At 53.7% G+C, this 15960-nt stretch overlaps 1 protein-coding gene across 4 annotated transcripts in view; it reads left to right on the top strand.

Moving 5' to 3' along the window:
• Positions 1-15960, top strand: part of VAV2 (vav guanine nucleotide exchange factor 2) — a 188591-nt gene that overhangs the window by 117769 nt on the left and 54862 nt on the right. For all 4 annotated transcript variants that reach the window (XM_044926526.2, XM_044926527.2, XM_044926528.2 and 1 more), the window contains exon 4: positions 6487-6555. In XM_044926526.2, the coding sequence (XP_044782461.2) occupies positions 6487-6555 (69 nt within the window). The remainder of the gene's footprint in view (positions 1-6486; positions 6556-15960) is intronic.

The following is a 15960-nucleotide window of genomic DNA, read 5'->3' as shown; positions in this document are numbered from 1 at the left end:
CATCCTTCCGCCCTTACCCCCTGCTCACTCACCTCACTCATCTGTCCATCAACCCACACTGCCACCCCCTCCCACCCACTTGTTCTAGACATCCACCCATGCATCCATCTGTCCATCCATCCGTCCATCCGTCTTTTCATTCACCCATTTATCCATCTATCCATCCGTGTCACTCTAGTGTCAGGTGCTGTGCTAGGCAGAAGTGGACCCAGGCTGAGACAGCGGTCAAGTTTGCCCACCCGAGGTACAGCTTGGATTGAGTCTTACAGGCTACTGGGACCTGGGTGAATGGGGTGGTCAGGCGGCTGGCGTCAGAGGCTGGAGATAGTGAGCACGTGGGGGCAGTGGGCAGAGTGGGGTTGAAGGCCAGAGGGTCGGAAAGGCATCCCCTGCCTGCTACCTTCTGTCCCCTCCCGGGGCTGGCCTCAGTGGTCAGGGTGCGTGGCCCCACGTCTTCCCCGGCAGGCTGTCCGCCCCATTCTCTCTGTCCCAGCCTGGCTGCAGCTTGGCTTTGTTTGGCTGCGGCAGAAATTAATTGGATTTGCAGCCTCATTCTCAAGGGGATTTGCGGCCCCCAACAGGGATGCTGGAGCAGAAGCAGGAGGCGTTTTGTGGACAGCAGGGTAGTTCTTCTGCCTTTGACATTCTTGTTTCATCTCTGTTGTGGGGGACAGACGAAGGAGATGAAAAGGGGTGTAAACCTGGACACCCACAGAGGCACGGAAAAGAGAACTTACAAGAAAATCACACACACACACAATGGTTTTTTGTTTTTGTTTTTTTTTGAGACTAAACGTTTTGAAATTACTCCTCTATCTTCTTTTAGTGAGCACTATAGGAACCTGGAATGTCAGGTCTATGAATCAAGGCAAATTGGAAGTGGTCAAACAAGAGATGGCAAGAGTGAATGTCGACATTCTAGGAATCAGCGAACTAAAATGGACTGGAATGGGTGAATTTAACTCAGATGACCATTATATCTACTACAGTGGGCAGGAATCCCTCAGAAGAAATGGAGTAGCCATCATGGTCAACAGAAGAGTCCGAAATGTAGTACTTGGATGCAATCTCAAAAATGACAGAATGATCTCTGTTCGTTTCCAAGGCAAACAATTCAATATCACAGTAATCCAAGTCTATGCCCCAACCAGTAACACTGAAGAAGCTGAAGTTGAACGGTTCTATAAAGACCTACAAAACCTTTTAGAACTAACACCCCAAAAAGATGTCCTTTTCATTATAGGGGACTGGAATGCAAAAGTAGGAAGTCAAGAAACACCTGGAGTAACAGGCAAATTTGGCCTTGGAATACAGAATGAAGCAGGGCAAAGGCTAATAGAGTTTTGCTAAGAAAATGCACTGGTCATAACAAACACCCTCTTCCAACAACACAAGAGAAGACTCTACACATGGACATCACCAGATGGTCAACACCGAAATCAGATTGATTATATTCTTTGCAGCCAAAGATGGAGAAGCTCTATACAGTCAGCAAAAACAAGACCGGGAGCTGACTGTGGCTCAGATCATGAACTCCTTATTGCCAAATTCAGACTGAAATTGAAGGAAGTGGGGAAAACCACTAGACCATTCAGGTATGACCTAAATCAAATCCCTTATGATTATACAGTGGAACTGAGAAATAGATTTAAGGGCCTAGATCTGATAGATAGAGTGCCTGATGAACTATGGACTGAAGTTCGTGACATTGTACAGGAGACAGGGATCAAGACCATCCCCATGGGAAAAAAATGTAAAAAAGCAAAATGGCTGTCTGGGGAGGTCTTAAAAATAGCTGTGAAAAGAAGAGAAGCAAAAAGCAAAGGAGAAAAGGAAAGATATAAGCATCTGAATGCAGCATTCCAAAGAATAGCAAGAAGAGATAAGAAAGCCTTCCTCAGCAATCAATGCAAAGAAATAGAGGAAAACAACAGAATGGGAAAGACTAGAGATCTCTTCAAGAAAATTAGAGATACCAAGGGGACATTTCATGCAAAGATGGGCTCGATAAAGGACAGAAATAGTATGGACCTAACAGAAGCAGAAGATATTAAGAAGAGGTGGCAAGAATACACAGAAGAACTGTACAAAAAAGATCTTCACGACCCAGATAATCACGATGGTGTGATCACTGACCTAGAGCCAGACATCCTGGAATGTGAAGTCCAGTGGGCCTTAGAAAGCATCACTACAAACAAAGCTAGTGGAGGTGATGGAATTCCAGTTGAGCTATTCCAAATCCTGAAAGATGATGCTGTGAAAGTGCTGCACTCAATATGCCAGCAGATTTGGAAAACTCAGCAGTGGCCACAGGACTGGAAAAGGTCAGTTTTCATTCCAATCCCAAAGAATGCTCAAACTACCGCACAAATGCACTCATCTCACACGCTAGTAAAGTCATGCTCAAAATTCTACAAGCCAGGCTTCAACAATACGTGAACTGTGAATTTCCTGATGTTCAAGCTGGTTTTAGAAAAGGCAGAGGAACCAGAGATCAAATTGCCAACATCCACTGGATGATCGAAAAAACAAGAGAGTTCCAGAAAAACATGTATTTCTGCCTTATTGACTCTGCCAAAGCCTTGGACTGTGTGGATCACAATAAACTGTGGAAAATTCTGAAAGAGATGGGAATACCAGATCACCTGACCTGCCTGTTGAGAAATCTGTATGCAGGTCAGGAAGCAACAGTTAGAACTGGACATGAAACAACAGACTGGGTCCAAATAGGAAAAGGAGTACATCAAGGCTGTATTTTGTTACCCTGTTTATTTAACTTATATGCAGAGTACATCATGAGAAATGCTGGACTGGAAGAAACACAAGCTGGAATCAAGATTGCCGGGAGAAATATCAATAACCTCAGATATGCAGATGACACCACCCTTATGGCAGAAAGTGAAGAGGAACTCAAAAGCCTCTTGATGAGAGTGAAAGTGGAGAGTGAAAAGTTGGCTTAAAGGTCAACATTCAGAAAACGAAGATCATGGCATCCGGTCCCATCACTTCATGGGAAATAGATGGGGAAACAGTGGAAACAGTGTCAGACTTTATTTTTTTGGGCTCCAAGGATTCGTTTTGATGTTTGGCAAAACTAATACAGTGTTTGAGGTTTAAAAAAAAAAAAAAAAAGAACAAAATCACTGCAGATGGTGACTGCAGCCATGAAATTAAAAGACACTCCTTGGAAGGAAAGTTATGACCACCCTAGAGAGCATATTCAAAAGCAGAGACATTCCTTTGCCAACAAAGGTCCGTCTAGTCAAGGCTATGGTTTTTCCTGTGGTCATGTATGGACGTGAGAGTTGGACTGTGAAGAAGGCTGAGCGCCGAAGAATTGATGGTTTTGAACTGTGGTGTTGGAGAAGACTCTTGAGAGTCCCTTGGACTGCAAGGAGATCCAACCGGTCCATTCTGAAGAAGATCAGCCCTGGGATTTCTTTGGAAGGAATGATGCTAAAGCTGAAACTCCAGTACTTTGGCCACCTCATGCAAAGAGTTGACTCATTAGAAAAGACTCTGATGTTGGGAGGGATTGGGGGCAGGAGGAGAAGGGGACGACAGAGGATGAGATGGCTGGATGGGATCACCGACTCGATGGACGTGAGTCTGAGTGAACTCCGGGAGTTGGTGATGGACAGGGAGGCCTGGCGTGCTGGGATTCATGGGGTCGCCAAGAGTCGGACACGACTGAGCGACTGAACTGAACTGAACTTCCTGTTTGTCTGGAAGGAAACAAGATGCTGAAATTTTCTGGGGCTCTGAGGCCTTATGGAGGCATCAGAAGTTACTTTTCTTGGGTGGCATTAACTGGCCTGGCTGAGAGGATGAGGCTGAGCAGAAATAAGGAATAGCAGCGGCCAGTGTTGGGGCCCTAATAAGTGCAGAACAGGCCCCATCTTACAGCCAGCCTTCGGGACAACGCAATAAGGGGTTGTTTCTTTGAAAAACTTTTTATTTCGTACTGGGGTAAGTGTAGCCGACTAACAGTGTTATGATAGTTTCAGGTGAACAGCGAAGGGACTCAGCCAGACATACGCTTGTAACCATCTCTCCCCCAAAGCCCCCTCCCATCCAGGCTGCCGCATAACACCGAGCAGTTCCTGGGCTGTAAAATAGGTCCTTGTCGGTCAACCGTTTAAAATACAGCAGTGCGTACAGGTCTGTAAAGGGGTTACTTCTGCCTCCATGTTCCAGGGGAAGAGAACTGAGAGTCAGAGAGGGTAGGTAGCGGGTCCAAGGTCGCACAGAGTGCCGGCGGTGGGCCTAGGGTTCCCGTCCCCTGGGTGTGCCTTACTCCAAAGCGTTTCCTGTCCAAGGGAATTCTGCGGCAATCCAGTGGTTAGCACTCGACACTTTGACCACAGTGGCTTGAAATAAGGTCCTGCTCTCCGTGGAGCATGGTGAAGAGCAATTTTTTTTAGTGAAAAATAAAAAATAAAAAAATGCTTTTCCTCTCCTAATCTGCCTGTGTCTCAGCTCACCTGGCAGAGCAGGTGGGTTTCACCTGAATGTCTCATCTGCTTGAGAGCAGAGCCCTGTGTTAAGAGAGACTGTAGGGGGCTTCAAGGATAGGAGTGTAGCAGTTGATTAATGATGTCTGTCCGGGCACCCACAGGGTGAGAGGTGATGTGTGTGCCGTGGGTTTGCCGACTCCCTGAGCTGGAAAGTGGAAAGCTTCATGATGCAGAGCACAGATGCATCCCCCCTGTTAGAAAATCTACGCGGAGCTCGTGGAATAAAGTTACTTGGGTTGTGAGTACAGCCCCAGTGTAGTGACCTCTCTCAGTGTTTAAAAGCACGGCCCTGCCCACTTTGCCTCGTCCAGCCTGTGCCCCTGACCCTGGCACTCCCCTGCTCTGGGAAGGGTCCTCGCCAGCCACCCCCAGGGGTGAGCAGACGAGCTCTTTCTGCCAGAGAGTGGAGTGTACACAGCTGACAGGGTCCGTGTGAGGCTGGTCATGGCAGCAGGGTGTCCTGCTGGTGGGGGTGGGCTGGCGCTCCGTCTCTGGGTCCTACAGTCACATCTCAGCCTGGCCTGGAATTTTCTGTGATCAGTAGAGTGGGGGCTGGAACCGTCGGCCGTCGGGGGTCAGTTAGGAAACCAGAGCTCGGTTCCAGCACCCCGTGGGATCTGGATCAGCTTCCAGTTCCTCTGTGTCGTGGAGGGATTTCCTGGCTGGAAGCCTGGCTGGGTCAATGAGGGTCCGGGTCCTGCTGGGGGCACAGGCGTCTGATGGCCTGTGGCTCTCCCCATGACCTGAAGATACACATCTGTCCTCCTTCCTTCTTGTGATGCCCGGTGGGGGATGCTGTTGTCATGGTGATGGGAGGGAGGAGGGGAGCCCATCTACAGAGAGGTCGGGCTGGGCCACGTCGCAAGCTGTTGCCAGGAAGCCGTAGGTGATGGGGACCCCTGGTCTGGCAGATCTGCCTTGGGACCTCAGACACGGGGCCATGCAGGTCTGTGATGGAGCTGGGCGGAACCCAGATCTCCAGCTCACGGCTTAGTGGCTCCCTGTGCTGGGGGATGCCTAGGGGGCCGGGTGTGGGTGTGGCCCCCACCTCCACCCATTGCTTCTTTACCCAGATCACGCTGTCCCGTTTGCGGACCTGTCCCGTTTCCTCCAGTTTGGGAGCTGGGATCACCTCCTATCAGTCTCTGGATGGCGGTAGAGGGGGTGACAGAGCCGGGGTTCACCCACCCTCCCCGAGAGGACGTCCTGCAGGTGGTGCGGCACCCGTGATCCTTCCCGCGAGCCCGGCCGGGCCCAGGGCTCCACGTCACCCCCGTCTCAGGCCCTGGGCAGCGGGGGTTGGCTCCGCCCCTTTTCTGGGAGTCAGGCCCAGGTTCGTTCTGCAGTAGTGACAGGTGTGGCTGAGCCCCCGCTTTCCCTGTGAACCCCCTTTTCCTCCCCGTGAGTTCTTCCACAGATTCCGAACGGCCCAGGGGGCCCCTGTCTGCTGGTGAGGACCCTGGCCGCCCCTGCCACGCTGGGAAGCTTTCTGACGCCCCTTCCCATCTCCTAATCCTCCCAGGTGCATCCTAGGGTCACAGGGTTTGCAGGGACCCTGGGCATCCCCCAAATACAGAACCGGGAGGTCTTCATGGAAGAAATAAAGGGTCTCAAGTCCAGAAAAGTCTGGGTTCGCACCCTGACCCCCATCTCCTAAAGACAGGCTCTCACGCTCCACCACGAGGCACGCAGGGGGGGCCCGGGTCCCCGTGTCTGGGACCCCTGACGTGTGAAGGTAGGACCGTAACTCAGATGGAAGCTTCCCGCATCCCTGACCTGGTTCCCTCATTTGCCAGCAGGTGCTCCGGGGCCTGAATGGAAGGGCCAAGCTCCGCGGTGCCTGGGGCCAGGCTGGGCGTGGGGTCCTCCCGCTCGGCATCTGCACTCGGAGGGCCCCGTCTCACACACCGAGTCATATGCACCTGTTTCCTTCCATGACCCGCTCACCGCCCCCTGTCTGTCTCCGCAGGCCCTTCCCCTCGGAGGAGACCACGGAGAATGATGAGGACGTGTACCGCAGCCTGGAGGAGCTGGCAGAGTAAGGAGCTGGCGGGGGACGGGAGGGAAGGGGGGCTGGGGGGGTCTCCCCGGGACGGGAGCCCGCCTCAGCCGTCTGCGCAGGGCTGGGGGTCGCGCTCCCCCCGCCAGAGGATCACAGTGCTTCACCCGCGTTCCCGTGGTGGCATGGCTGTGGCTTCCTCCCCAAGGCCAGGCGCCAGGAGGGCCGGGCTCAGTGCTGCTGTCGGGGTGGGGCTGGGCCCACGCCTCCCCGGGCGGGCGAGGCCGCTCCGGGGAAGGAAGGCGCTTTTCCAGAAGCTGGGCCCCCGGGAGCACAGGCCACGAGCAGGGGCGGCTGGTGATTCAGGGTTGTCTCTCGGCCTGACAGGGGCCGGGGCTGGACTGAGGCTCCAGGCTGGGGCCTCCTGGAGCCACCGGGATGTCCCCTGCTTCCCGAAGCCTTGGTCTGGCCTGCCTCTGTCCCCGCCTTTCCCTCTCCAAGGACTGCCTGGGCCGTCACATGCAGCCTGGCCCGGCCACCCCAGCGGCCGTTTCACCTGAGGGATCTGGAGCCCTCCCCAGGGACTGGCAGGAGTCCCTGGGTGGGGGCTCTTCTGGAATAGAAGGTTGGCTTCTTCAACATTGGCGGTGGCCTGGTGCGGGGCCGTGTGGACTGTTCCACGTGGCTGGCGGGGAACTGAGGCAGAGAGATCACGGGTTTGCCTGGGCCGTGGCGGGGGGCCCGCTTGTCTCACGAGGTGGTGGGCCCACGGCCCTCAGGCCAGGCGACGACCTGCCAAGGGGACTCGTTCCCGTTTGTCGGCAGACGTTCCTCTGTTCCCCGATAGCCGGCCGCTGCTTCTGGGGAGCCTCGCGGCCTCCCTCTCCTGCGTCACACGGCTCACACTGAGTGAGAGCTGTGGTCACAGTGGGAGTGGGACCCCTGTGCACTTGCTGTGTCGAGACCCCAGTTTGATGCCTCTTGACTCATTGCAAAGAAATAGAGGAAAACAACAGAATGGGAAAGACTAGAGATCTCTTCAAGAAAATTAGAGATACCAAGGAGACATTTCATGCAAAGATGGGCTCGATAAAGGACAGAAATGGTATGGACCTAACAGAAGCAGAAGATATTAAGAAGAGGTGGCAAGAATACACAGAAGAACTGTACAAAAAAGATCTTCACGACCCAGATAATCACGATGGTGTGATCACTGACCTAGAGCCAGACATCCTGGAATGTGAAGTCCAGTGGGCCTTAGAAAGCATCACTACGAACAAAGCTAGTGGAGGTGATGGAATTCCAGTTGAGCTATTTCAATTCCTGAAAGATGATGCTGTGAAAGTGCTGCACTCAATATGCCAGCAAATTTGGAAAACTCAGCAGTGGCCACAGGACTGGAAAAGGTCAGTTTTCATTCCAATCCCAAAGAAAGGCAATGCCAAAGAATGCTCAAACTACCGCACAATTGCACTCATCTCACACGCTAGTAAAGTCATGCTCAAAATTCTCCAAGCCAGACTTCAGCAATACGTGAACCGTGAACTTCCTGATGTTCAAGCTGGTTTTAGAAAAGGCAGAGGAACCAGAGATCAAATTGCCAACATCTGCTGGATCATGGGAAAAGCAAGAGAGTTGCAGAAAAACATCTATTTCTGCTGTATTGACTGTGCCAAAGCCTTGGACTGTGTGGATCACAATAAACTGTGGAAAATTCTGAAAGAGATAGGAATACCAGATCACCTGACCTGCCTGTTGAGAAATCTGTATGCAGGTTAGGAAGCAACAGTTAGAACTGGACATAGAACAACAGACTGGTTCCAAATAGGAAAAGGAGTACATCAAGGCTGTATATTGTCACCCTGCTTATTTAACTTATATGCAGAGTACATCATGAGAAATGCTGGACTGGAAGAAACACAAGCTGGAATCAAGATTGTTGGGAGAAATATTAATAACCTCAGATATGCAGATGACACCACCCTTATGGCAGAAAGTGAAGAGGAACTCAAAAGCCTCTTGATGAGAGTGAAAGTGGAGAGTGAAAAAGTTGGCTTAAAGCTCAACATTCAGAAAACGAAGATCATGGCATCCGGTCCCATCACTTCATGGGAAATAGATGGGGAAACAGTGGAAACAGTGTCAGACTTTATTTTTTGGGGCTCCAAAATCACTGCAGATGGTGACTGCAGCCGTGAAATTAAAGGACGCTTACTCCTTGGAAGGAAAGTTATGACCAACCTAGAGAGCATATTCAAAAGCAGAGACATTCCTTTGCCAACAAAGATTCGTCTAGTCAAGGCTATGGTTTTTTCTGTGGTCATGTATGGATGTGAGAATTGGACTGTGAAGAAGGCTGAGCGCCGAAGAATTGATGCTTTTGAACTGTGGTGTTGGAGAAGACTCTTGAGAGTCCCTTGGACTGCAAGGAGATCCAACTGGTCCATTCTGAAGGAGATCAGCCCTGGGATTTCTTTGGAGGGAATGATGCTGAAGCTGAAACTCCAGTACTTTGGCCACCTCATGCGAAGAGTTGACTCATTGGAAAAGACTCTGATGCTGGGAGGGATTGGGGGCAGGAGGAGAAGGGGACGACAGAGGATGAGATGGCTGAATGGCATCAGTGACTTGATGGACATGAGTCTGGGTGAACTCTGGGAGTTGGTGATGGACAGGGAGGCTGGCGTGCTGTGATTCATGGGGTTGCAAAGAGTCGGACACGACTCAGTGACTGAACCGAACCTAACTGACTCCCTCTGGGGCTAGCTCTGTGGATGTGGGGCCCGGGGACCCCGGGGGAGCCCCTGCCCAGTGCTGAGTGTCAGGCCATTTCTCCAGAGTCACCCTCAAGCCAAAGTTAGGGGTCCGTGTCCTCCGGAAACATGCCTTAGTGGTCAGCAGAGGCTGCGGGTTCCATGACAGCAGGGCCCACCTTGTACAGCCTCCTGAGTTCCCACCAGGCCCCCTGCTCTGCTGCCGCCCCCGGGGGTCCCTGCCTGGTCCCGGGGGCCTGTCCAGGTTTGAGGATTCCTGTGCGGTGTGTTGGGCACACACCCGTCTCCCCCTTCCTCCCCCAGTTCCACTGCTGCCTGACCCCTCAGACCAACACACAGGATGAAACTCCTCCCTCACGGGAGGCTTTGCGCGGTTCAATAATATTATTCCGTGACATTAAGAGTGAGCCTCCTTAATCCAATGAGTTCCGTATGGCGCCCGTTATTGCAAACGTAAATCATACGTTATAGGGAAGGGGGATGGATTTGAGTCTTTAACTTGCGGTTTGGTCCCAGAGGCTCCAGGTTAATAAATTTTTCATGCTTTCCCCGCCTCCCCTTCTCCTTTCACTGAAAATCAAGATTTCCTAGCGTCTTGTCTCTGCGGACTTGGGACTCATATTTATCCATTATGGCAATTTACATGACATAAACAGAAATGTCTTTTCTTATCTGGCCTCTCCTGGGGGCGGGGGCCGGGCGGTGGCCTGGATCTGATGCCCAGCGGTGATGGGGAACGAGGGGGTGACGTTTCCAGCAGAACTGGCTCGTTCTTTCCTCTGGGCTCTGACCAGGTGTCAGAAAGGATGGTCACCTTGTGTCTCTAAGGGCCCTGCTGCTCTGCCAGACCTTGGACGCTTTGCAGCTGTTTGGAGAAAGTCCAGCTCCGGCTCCACGGGTGGCCGGAGCCCCGTGGAAGGTCTGGGGCCCCAGGGAGGGACCGCCAGGTGTGTGCGGCCCCAAGAATGCTTCCGTTCTGTCAGTGGGTCGTGTGTGCGTTCAGCCAGCAGCTGGTTACCGCACACTTTCGGGAACTGCAGAGGGAAAGGAGAGACGCCCCTGCGACGGCCGTGGCAGCACTGTCCAGGAGAAATCAAACACGAGTTGCCTGGTGATCGTTAATTTTCTAGTAGCTGCATCAGAAAAAAAAAAAAAAAAGAAACAGGTGGCTCAGTGGTAAAGAATCTGCCTGCCAGCGCAGGAGATGTGGGTTTGATCACTGGGTCAGGAAGATCCCCTGGAGGAGGAAATGACAACCCACTCCAGTACTCTTGCCTGGGAAATCCCATAGACAGAGGAGCCTGGCAGGCCACAGTCCATGGGGTCACAGAGTCAGACACAACAGAGCGACTGAGCGTACACAAATGAATTTTAAGAGTATACTTTTACTGGACCCAGCGTATCCAAAATATCCCCTAGTTCAGCCCGTGATCGTTGACGTAAGAGGTGGCCCACAGCACACGTGGCTCGGTGACCCCGTGTGGGCAGCCCCGTCTCAGAGCCACAGCACCGCTCTGCGGGCTCTGTGTGAGCGGATGGCACTGAGCTGAGATTATGTTCTCAAGCACTCAGAGCTCACTTCTGAGATCCTTGAAGAGTGTATCATCAAATAATAGAGCAGCTGGCCGGAAAAATTAGCACAAAATATTGCCACTTAAAGGAACGCTCTGTCAAGCAAACTGAGCCTCAGATGAGAGGCCTGTTTTTAAACTGCCCTGATGATTGGTGCCTTGCATTTGCCTGATGGCTCATCCCTCCCGCTACCCACTGCTTCTTTCCAGGTGCTCCCAGGGGCCTGGAGCCGCCTGCCACAGCTTCTCAGAGCTGCCCAGCTCCTGGGTGGGCTTGTAGTTAAGTATCTGCCCTAGAGGAGCCCCCGGCCCCCTGCAGGGCTGGGAGCCAGACTTGCACACAGGAGAAAAACATGTATGAGATTGTTGACCACAGGAGCTCAGAGTAGGGCCGGGTGGACGCCAGCCTCGAAATCAGCGGAGGCTTCCGGGAGGAGGTGACACCTGAGTCTTAGAGTCCACATGGGAAGTGGCCGGAGGCAGGGCTGGCGTCCCAGCGGAAGGAGCAGCTTTGCTAAGGCCCGGCAGGGCGGGTGGCCCCCGAAAGCGGGAGGTGGGGCATGGTGAGGAAGAGCAAGACAGGATCCGCCTGCCCAGGACCCCAGGCTCCCGTCTCAGAGACGTGGCCTGGTATTGCCCCGTGGAGGCACGGCAGGTTTGAGAAGCTGCAAGGTGTTGACAAGAAATCAGAATTACCGAAGCTCCCTGGGGCTCCCTGGGAGGACCACCCTCACACCTGGGAAGGCGCGGCCCACGTCGGAAGGCCTGTAGAGACCCCCAGCCGGGTGCGCTTCAGTGCTGGCCGCGCCCCGCGAGGAGAGGGGGCCCGGAGGTCGTCCTGGCGGGCTGGCGACGGAGCGCCATGCAGCCCAAGTGTCCACCTTGGCCACGTGCGGCTCTTGTGGCAGCCTCCTGTCTCTCCGGGCACAGTAGCTCCTTCTCGGGGCTCACTTCCTCCCTCCCTAGGGTGAAAGCGTTGGCCCAGGTCATCCGTGGACCCTCGAGCTGGAAGGAGCTGCAGTTTCCTGAGCTAGGAGCCCGCTCCCGGCCACCGGGAAGGTTCCCTTTCCTCGGGATTGAAGTGATTTTCAGGCTTGAGCAAATCCAACTGGACATGGCAGGGGACATAATTCATCCTCAGATGTAGAGCTGCATGTTTTATCGCGTCATAAAATGACTCCACAGCTTTAAACGTGTCATGTTAGCCTCGTTGGGGTGATTTTTTGAAGATGCGTAAAATGTAGGCGTTTCTGAGTTGAGGCACCTCGAGGGCTTTGGGCATGCTCTGGGAGCTGGTCTTCCTCGTCCCTGGGGAGCGAGGCGGGGGCCACCTGCTGGGAGGGCGGAGGCCACGCTCCTCTGGCCAGCCCGTCCCTGCAGGGGACAAGGACCTGTCGCTCTGCCTGACTGTGACCCTCACACGAGGGCAAGCTGAGGCCCACCCCTCCCAGCAACCTAGCTGGCCTGCCCAGCTCTCCCAGCTGTGACGAGAATTCCCTTATGTTCAGGCCGCCTTGTATGAAAGGTCGACGTCGAGCCAGAGACCTGCACATGTGGGGGACCCTCCAAGTGCGAGGCCTGGATGTGTCCCTGGGTTTGGGCGCGCCTCATGTTTCTCTGAAAGAATTGCTTCTCCGAGAGGACAAATCTGACTTCGGAAAAACAGCCCACTCCTGCAGGATGCAGACCCCACCACAGCCCAAAGTGGGCTAACCGTAAGGCCCCCGAAAGTGGGGGTGTCCGCGGCTGCCCTCTTCCCACAGGATGGGGACAGGCAGGGTGCCCCAAGCCCTGGGTGCCTGGGACACCTCACCCTGCCCTGCCACCTGCCTCCTGGAGCCAGGGACACTGGCTCCAGGCTGCTCGGGGGGTGACGGCCGGTCATAGGAATGCCTTGTCTCTCCTGTGGTCCTTGCTGGACGGGGCCACTCGGGTGCTGGTCCAGCGGCCTACGCCTCTGGCTGTTCAGGTTTTCGTCTGTACAGTAAGCACTTAGGGAGCGCCGACTGTATGCAGGGCAGGTGCGGTCCTGGGCTGGCATCTCCTTGGCAGCATGTGGTCCCTGCGGCCCTGTTGGGGGGCTCTCACCCACCGCTCTCACCCGCTTGTAAATCTGGAAGCCCAGCCTGGGCTATGGGACTGGCAGGATGGTGGAGCTGAAGCCAGTGTTCACAGGGCACATGGGGGTCTGTCCCCACGCTGAGCCCAGCAGCTAAGGGGCAGAGTGGCTTTGAAGTGGGTCCCACTTAGAAGTCCTGGCCATCCCCCAGGGCGGCTGGGTAGAGTCCCATGCGACCTGGCCCCTGCAGTTCTCACTCTTCAGCTCTCCCAACCCCAGAGCAGCTACCCGAGCAGTGATGACCGGGGGTCAGACCTCGACAGGCCAGGAGACCAGGAGGGCTTCCTGGAGGAAGGGGTACTGCAAGAGTACAGAAGCTGCAGAGGGTTTGCTGAGATGTGACTTAGGAAGCATGCCCCCACCCCCACCAGGCCGGCCGCTGCCTTATTTGGGGCTGAGGTCCTGGAGACGCTGGGGGTAGGCTGTGTCTGTTACTCAGGACCCGAGGGCCAGCCGTCTGGGCCCCAAAGTCACCGTGTGTGTGTGCAGCCCAGCGGCCCTCCTGCCCCTGTGGTCTAGACCAGCTGCCCGACGCTCCCTGCCCTCCCAGAACCGGCTGTTGGACGGCCGGGCAGGGGCAGCCCATCCACACCCTGCCCAGTGAATAGGCTCGTAGCTCCCCCACCTCCTGGCTATGGAGGTGGCCGGCGGGCTGACAGCCCTGAGCTCTGCTCTGCGCCGCTTCCTGTCCTGCCCTCCAGGGATGTCTTGACCTCTTGGCACCTGGGCCTGAGCTGTTTCACAGGGCCTGCGTGCCCTGGGGGTCCAGGGCATCAGTGACCTTGAAGCCCAGCACTCCAGGAAGGAAGCGTGTTCATTCTCTGTGCTGGAGTGAGTCTGAGGGGCCTCCCAAGTGCCCGCAGAGCGGATGCCCCGTGCCACTCCGTCCTGGCTAGATAGTCAAATCACACAGGCCAGCAGACACGAGACAGACCTGGATGGATTTTTATTTTTAATACCTAGTTAAGCACGAGTCCTTTCAGGACCAAGGCTGTTGCAGCGATTCCGTGGTCCGATTTAACAGTCTCCGCAGGGTGGGGAGGCCGATGTGGAGGAGGTAGGCATTCATTGTGCTCTTTTCAAGAAAAAGCAGGGACCAGCTGGGCAGTGGCCAGGAGGAGATGTTTGCAGTCTGTCTAATGAAGGCCTCTTCAAATCGCTTTCCGGATGCTGACTTCCGGACCCCCTGAGGATAGAGACGAGGCCCCTTGTACGTTACTTCCCCCATGCGCAGCACAGACTCGACGCACAGTAGCCCTTAAAAAATAGTGCTCAAAATATGAATAAGCCTAACATGTTGGACTTAACTCTAAAAAAACCCTGTCGGGTACATAACATCTGCTCTATTGGTCGCCAAACTCTAATTCATCCTATAAAACCCAGCCCAGAGGTCACCTCCTCCAAGAAGCCATCTCCAACCCCAGAAGACTGAAGGAGGTGCCCCTTCCCCAGGAGACGAGAGGTCCACCTGGGTCAGTGTTGCCATGGTGTTGCCATTATCTTCTTGCACTTGGGGTCCCCCAGGCCCCTGAGGTGAGCTCCTCATGAGGGCCACCCCGAACGGAGCAGAGCAGAGAAAAGGCAGCTGCTTGAGCTGGGCCCTGCACACCATGGCAGGGGCCGAGGCCCTAACATCTGTTACTGTTATATTCAGGAGCCAAGCAGTGGTTCCAGGCAGTTCAGAGGGCCCCCCGAGTGCAAGGCCCAGTGCCTGAGTGCCACCCATTATCTCAGCCTTCAGGACACCGCAGGGTCACTGGTCCTGTCCCTGTTTTGTAGTCCAGTTCAGTTCAGTTCAGTTGCTCAGTTGTGTCTACTCTTTGCGACCCCATGGCCTGCAGCACGCCAGGCTTCCCTGTCCATCACCAACTCCCGGAGCTTGCTCAAACTCATGTCCAATCGAGTCATTTTGTAGTTGAAGAAGTTATGGCTCAGAGTGGGTAAGTGATTTGCCTGAGATCACACAGCACTCTTTACTTGACCAGTTCAGTACAGTTCAGTTGCTAAGTCGTGTCCAACTCTTTGCGACCCCATGAATCGCAGCACGCCAGGCATCCCTGTCCATCACCAACTCCCGGAGTTCACTCAGACTCATGTCCATCAAGTCAGTGATGCCATCCAAGCATCTCATCCTCTGTCGTCCCCTTCTCCTCCTGCCTCCAATCCCTCCCAGCATCAGAGTCTTTTCCAATGAGTCAACTCTTCGCATGAGGTGGCCAAAGTACTGGAGTTTCAGCTTCAGCATCATTCCCTCCAAAGAAATCCCAGGGCTGATCTCCTTCAGAATGGACCAGTTGGATCTCCTTGCAGTCCAAGGGACTCTCAAGAGTCTTCTCCAACACCACAGATCAAAAGCATCAATTCTTCGGCGCTCAGCTTTCTTCACAGTCCAACTCTCACATCCATACATGACCACAGGAAAAACCATAGCCTTGACTAGACGAATCTTTGTTGGCAAAGGAATGTCTCTGCTTTTGAATATGCTCTCTAGGTTGGTCATAACTTTCCTTCCAAGGAGTAAGCGTCCTTTAATTTCACGGCTGCAGTCACCATCTGCAGTGATTTTGGAGCCCCAAAAAATAAAGTCTGACACTGTTTCCACTGTTTCCCCATCTATTTCCCATGAAGTGATGGGACCGGATGCCATGATCTTCGTTTTCTGAATGTTGAGCTTTAAGCCAACTTTTTCACTCTCCACTTTCACTCTCATCAAGAGGCTTTTGAGTTCCTCTTCACTTTCTGCCATAAGGGTGGTGTCATCTGCATATCTGAGGTTATTGATATTTCTCCCGGCAATCTTGATTCCAGCTTGTGTTTCTTCCAGTCCAGCATTTCTCATGATGTACTCTGCATATAAGTTAAATAAGCAGGGTGACAATATACAGCCTTGACGTACTCCTTTTCCTATTTGGAACCAGTCTGTTGTTTCATGTCCAGTTCTAACTGTTGCTTCCTGACCTGCATACAGATTTCTCAACAG

Source organism: Bubalus bubalis, chromosome 12 (genome assembly GCF_019923935.1).
Source record: "Bubalus bubalis isolate 160015118507 breed Murrah chromosome 12, NDDB_SH_1, whole genome shotgun sequence".
In the NCBI taxonomy this organism is placed as follows: Eukaryota; Metazoa; Chordata; class Mammalia; order Artiodactyla; family Bovidae; genus Bubalus; species Bubalus bubalis.
The sequence above is the reverse complement of the archived record's forward strand: the minus strand, read 5'-3'. Positions and strand labels throughout refer to the sequence as shown.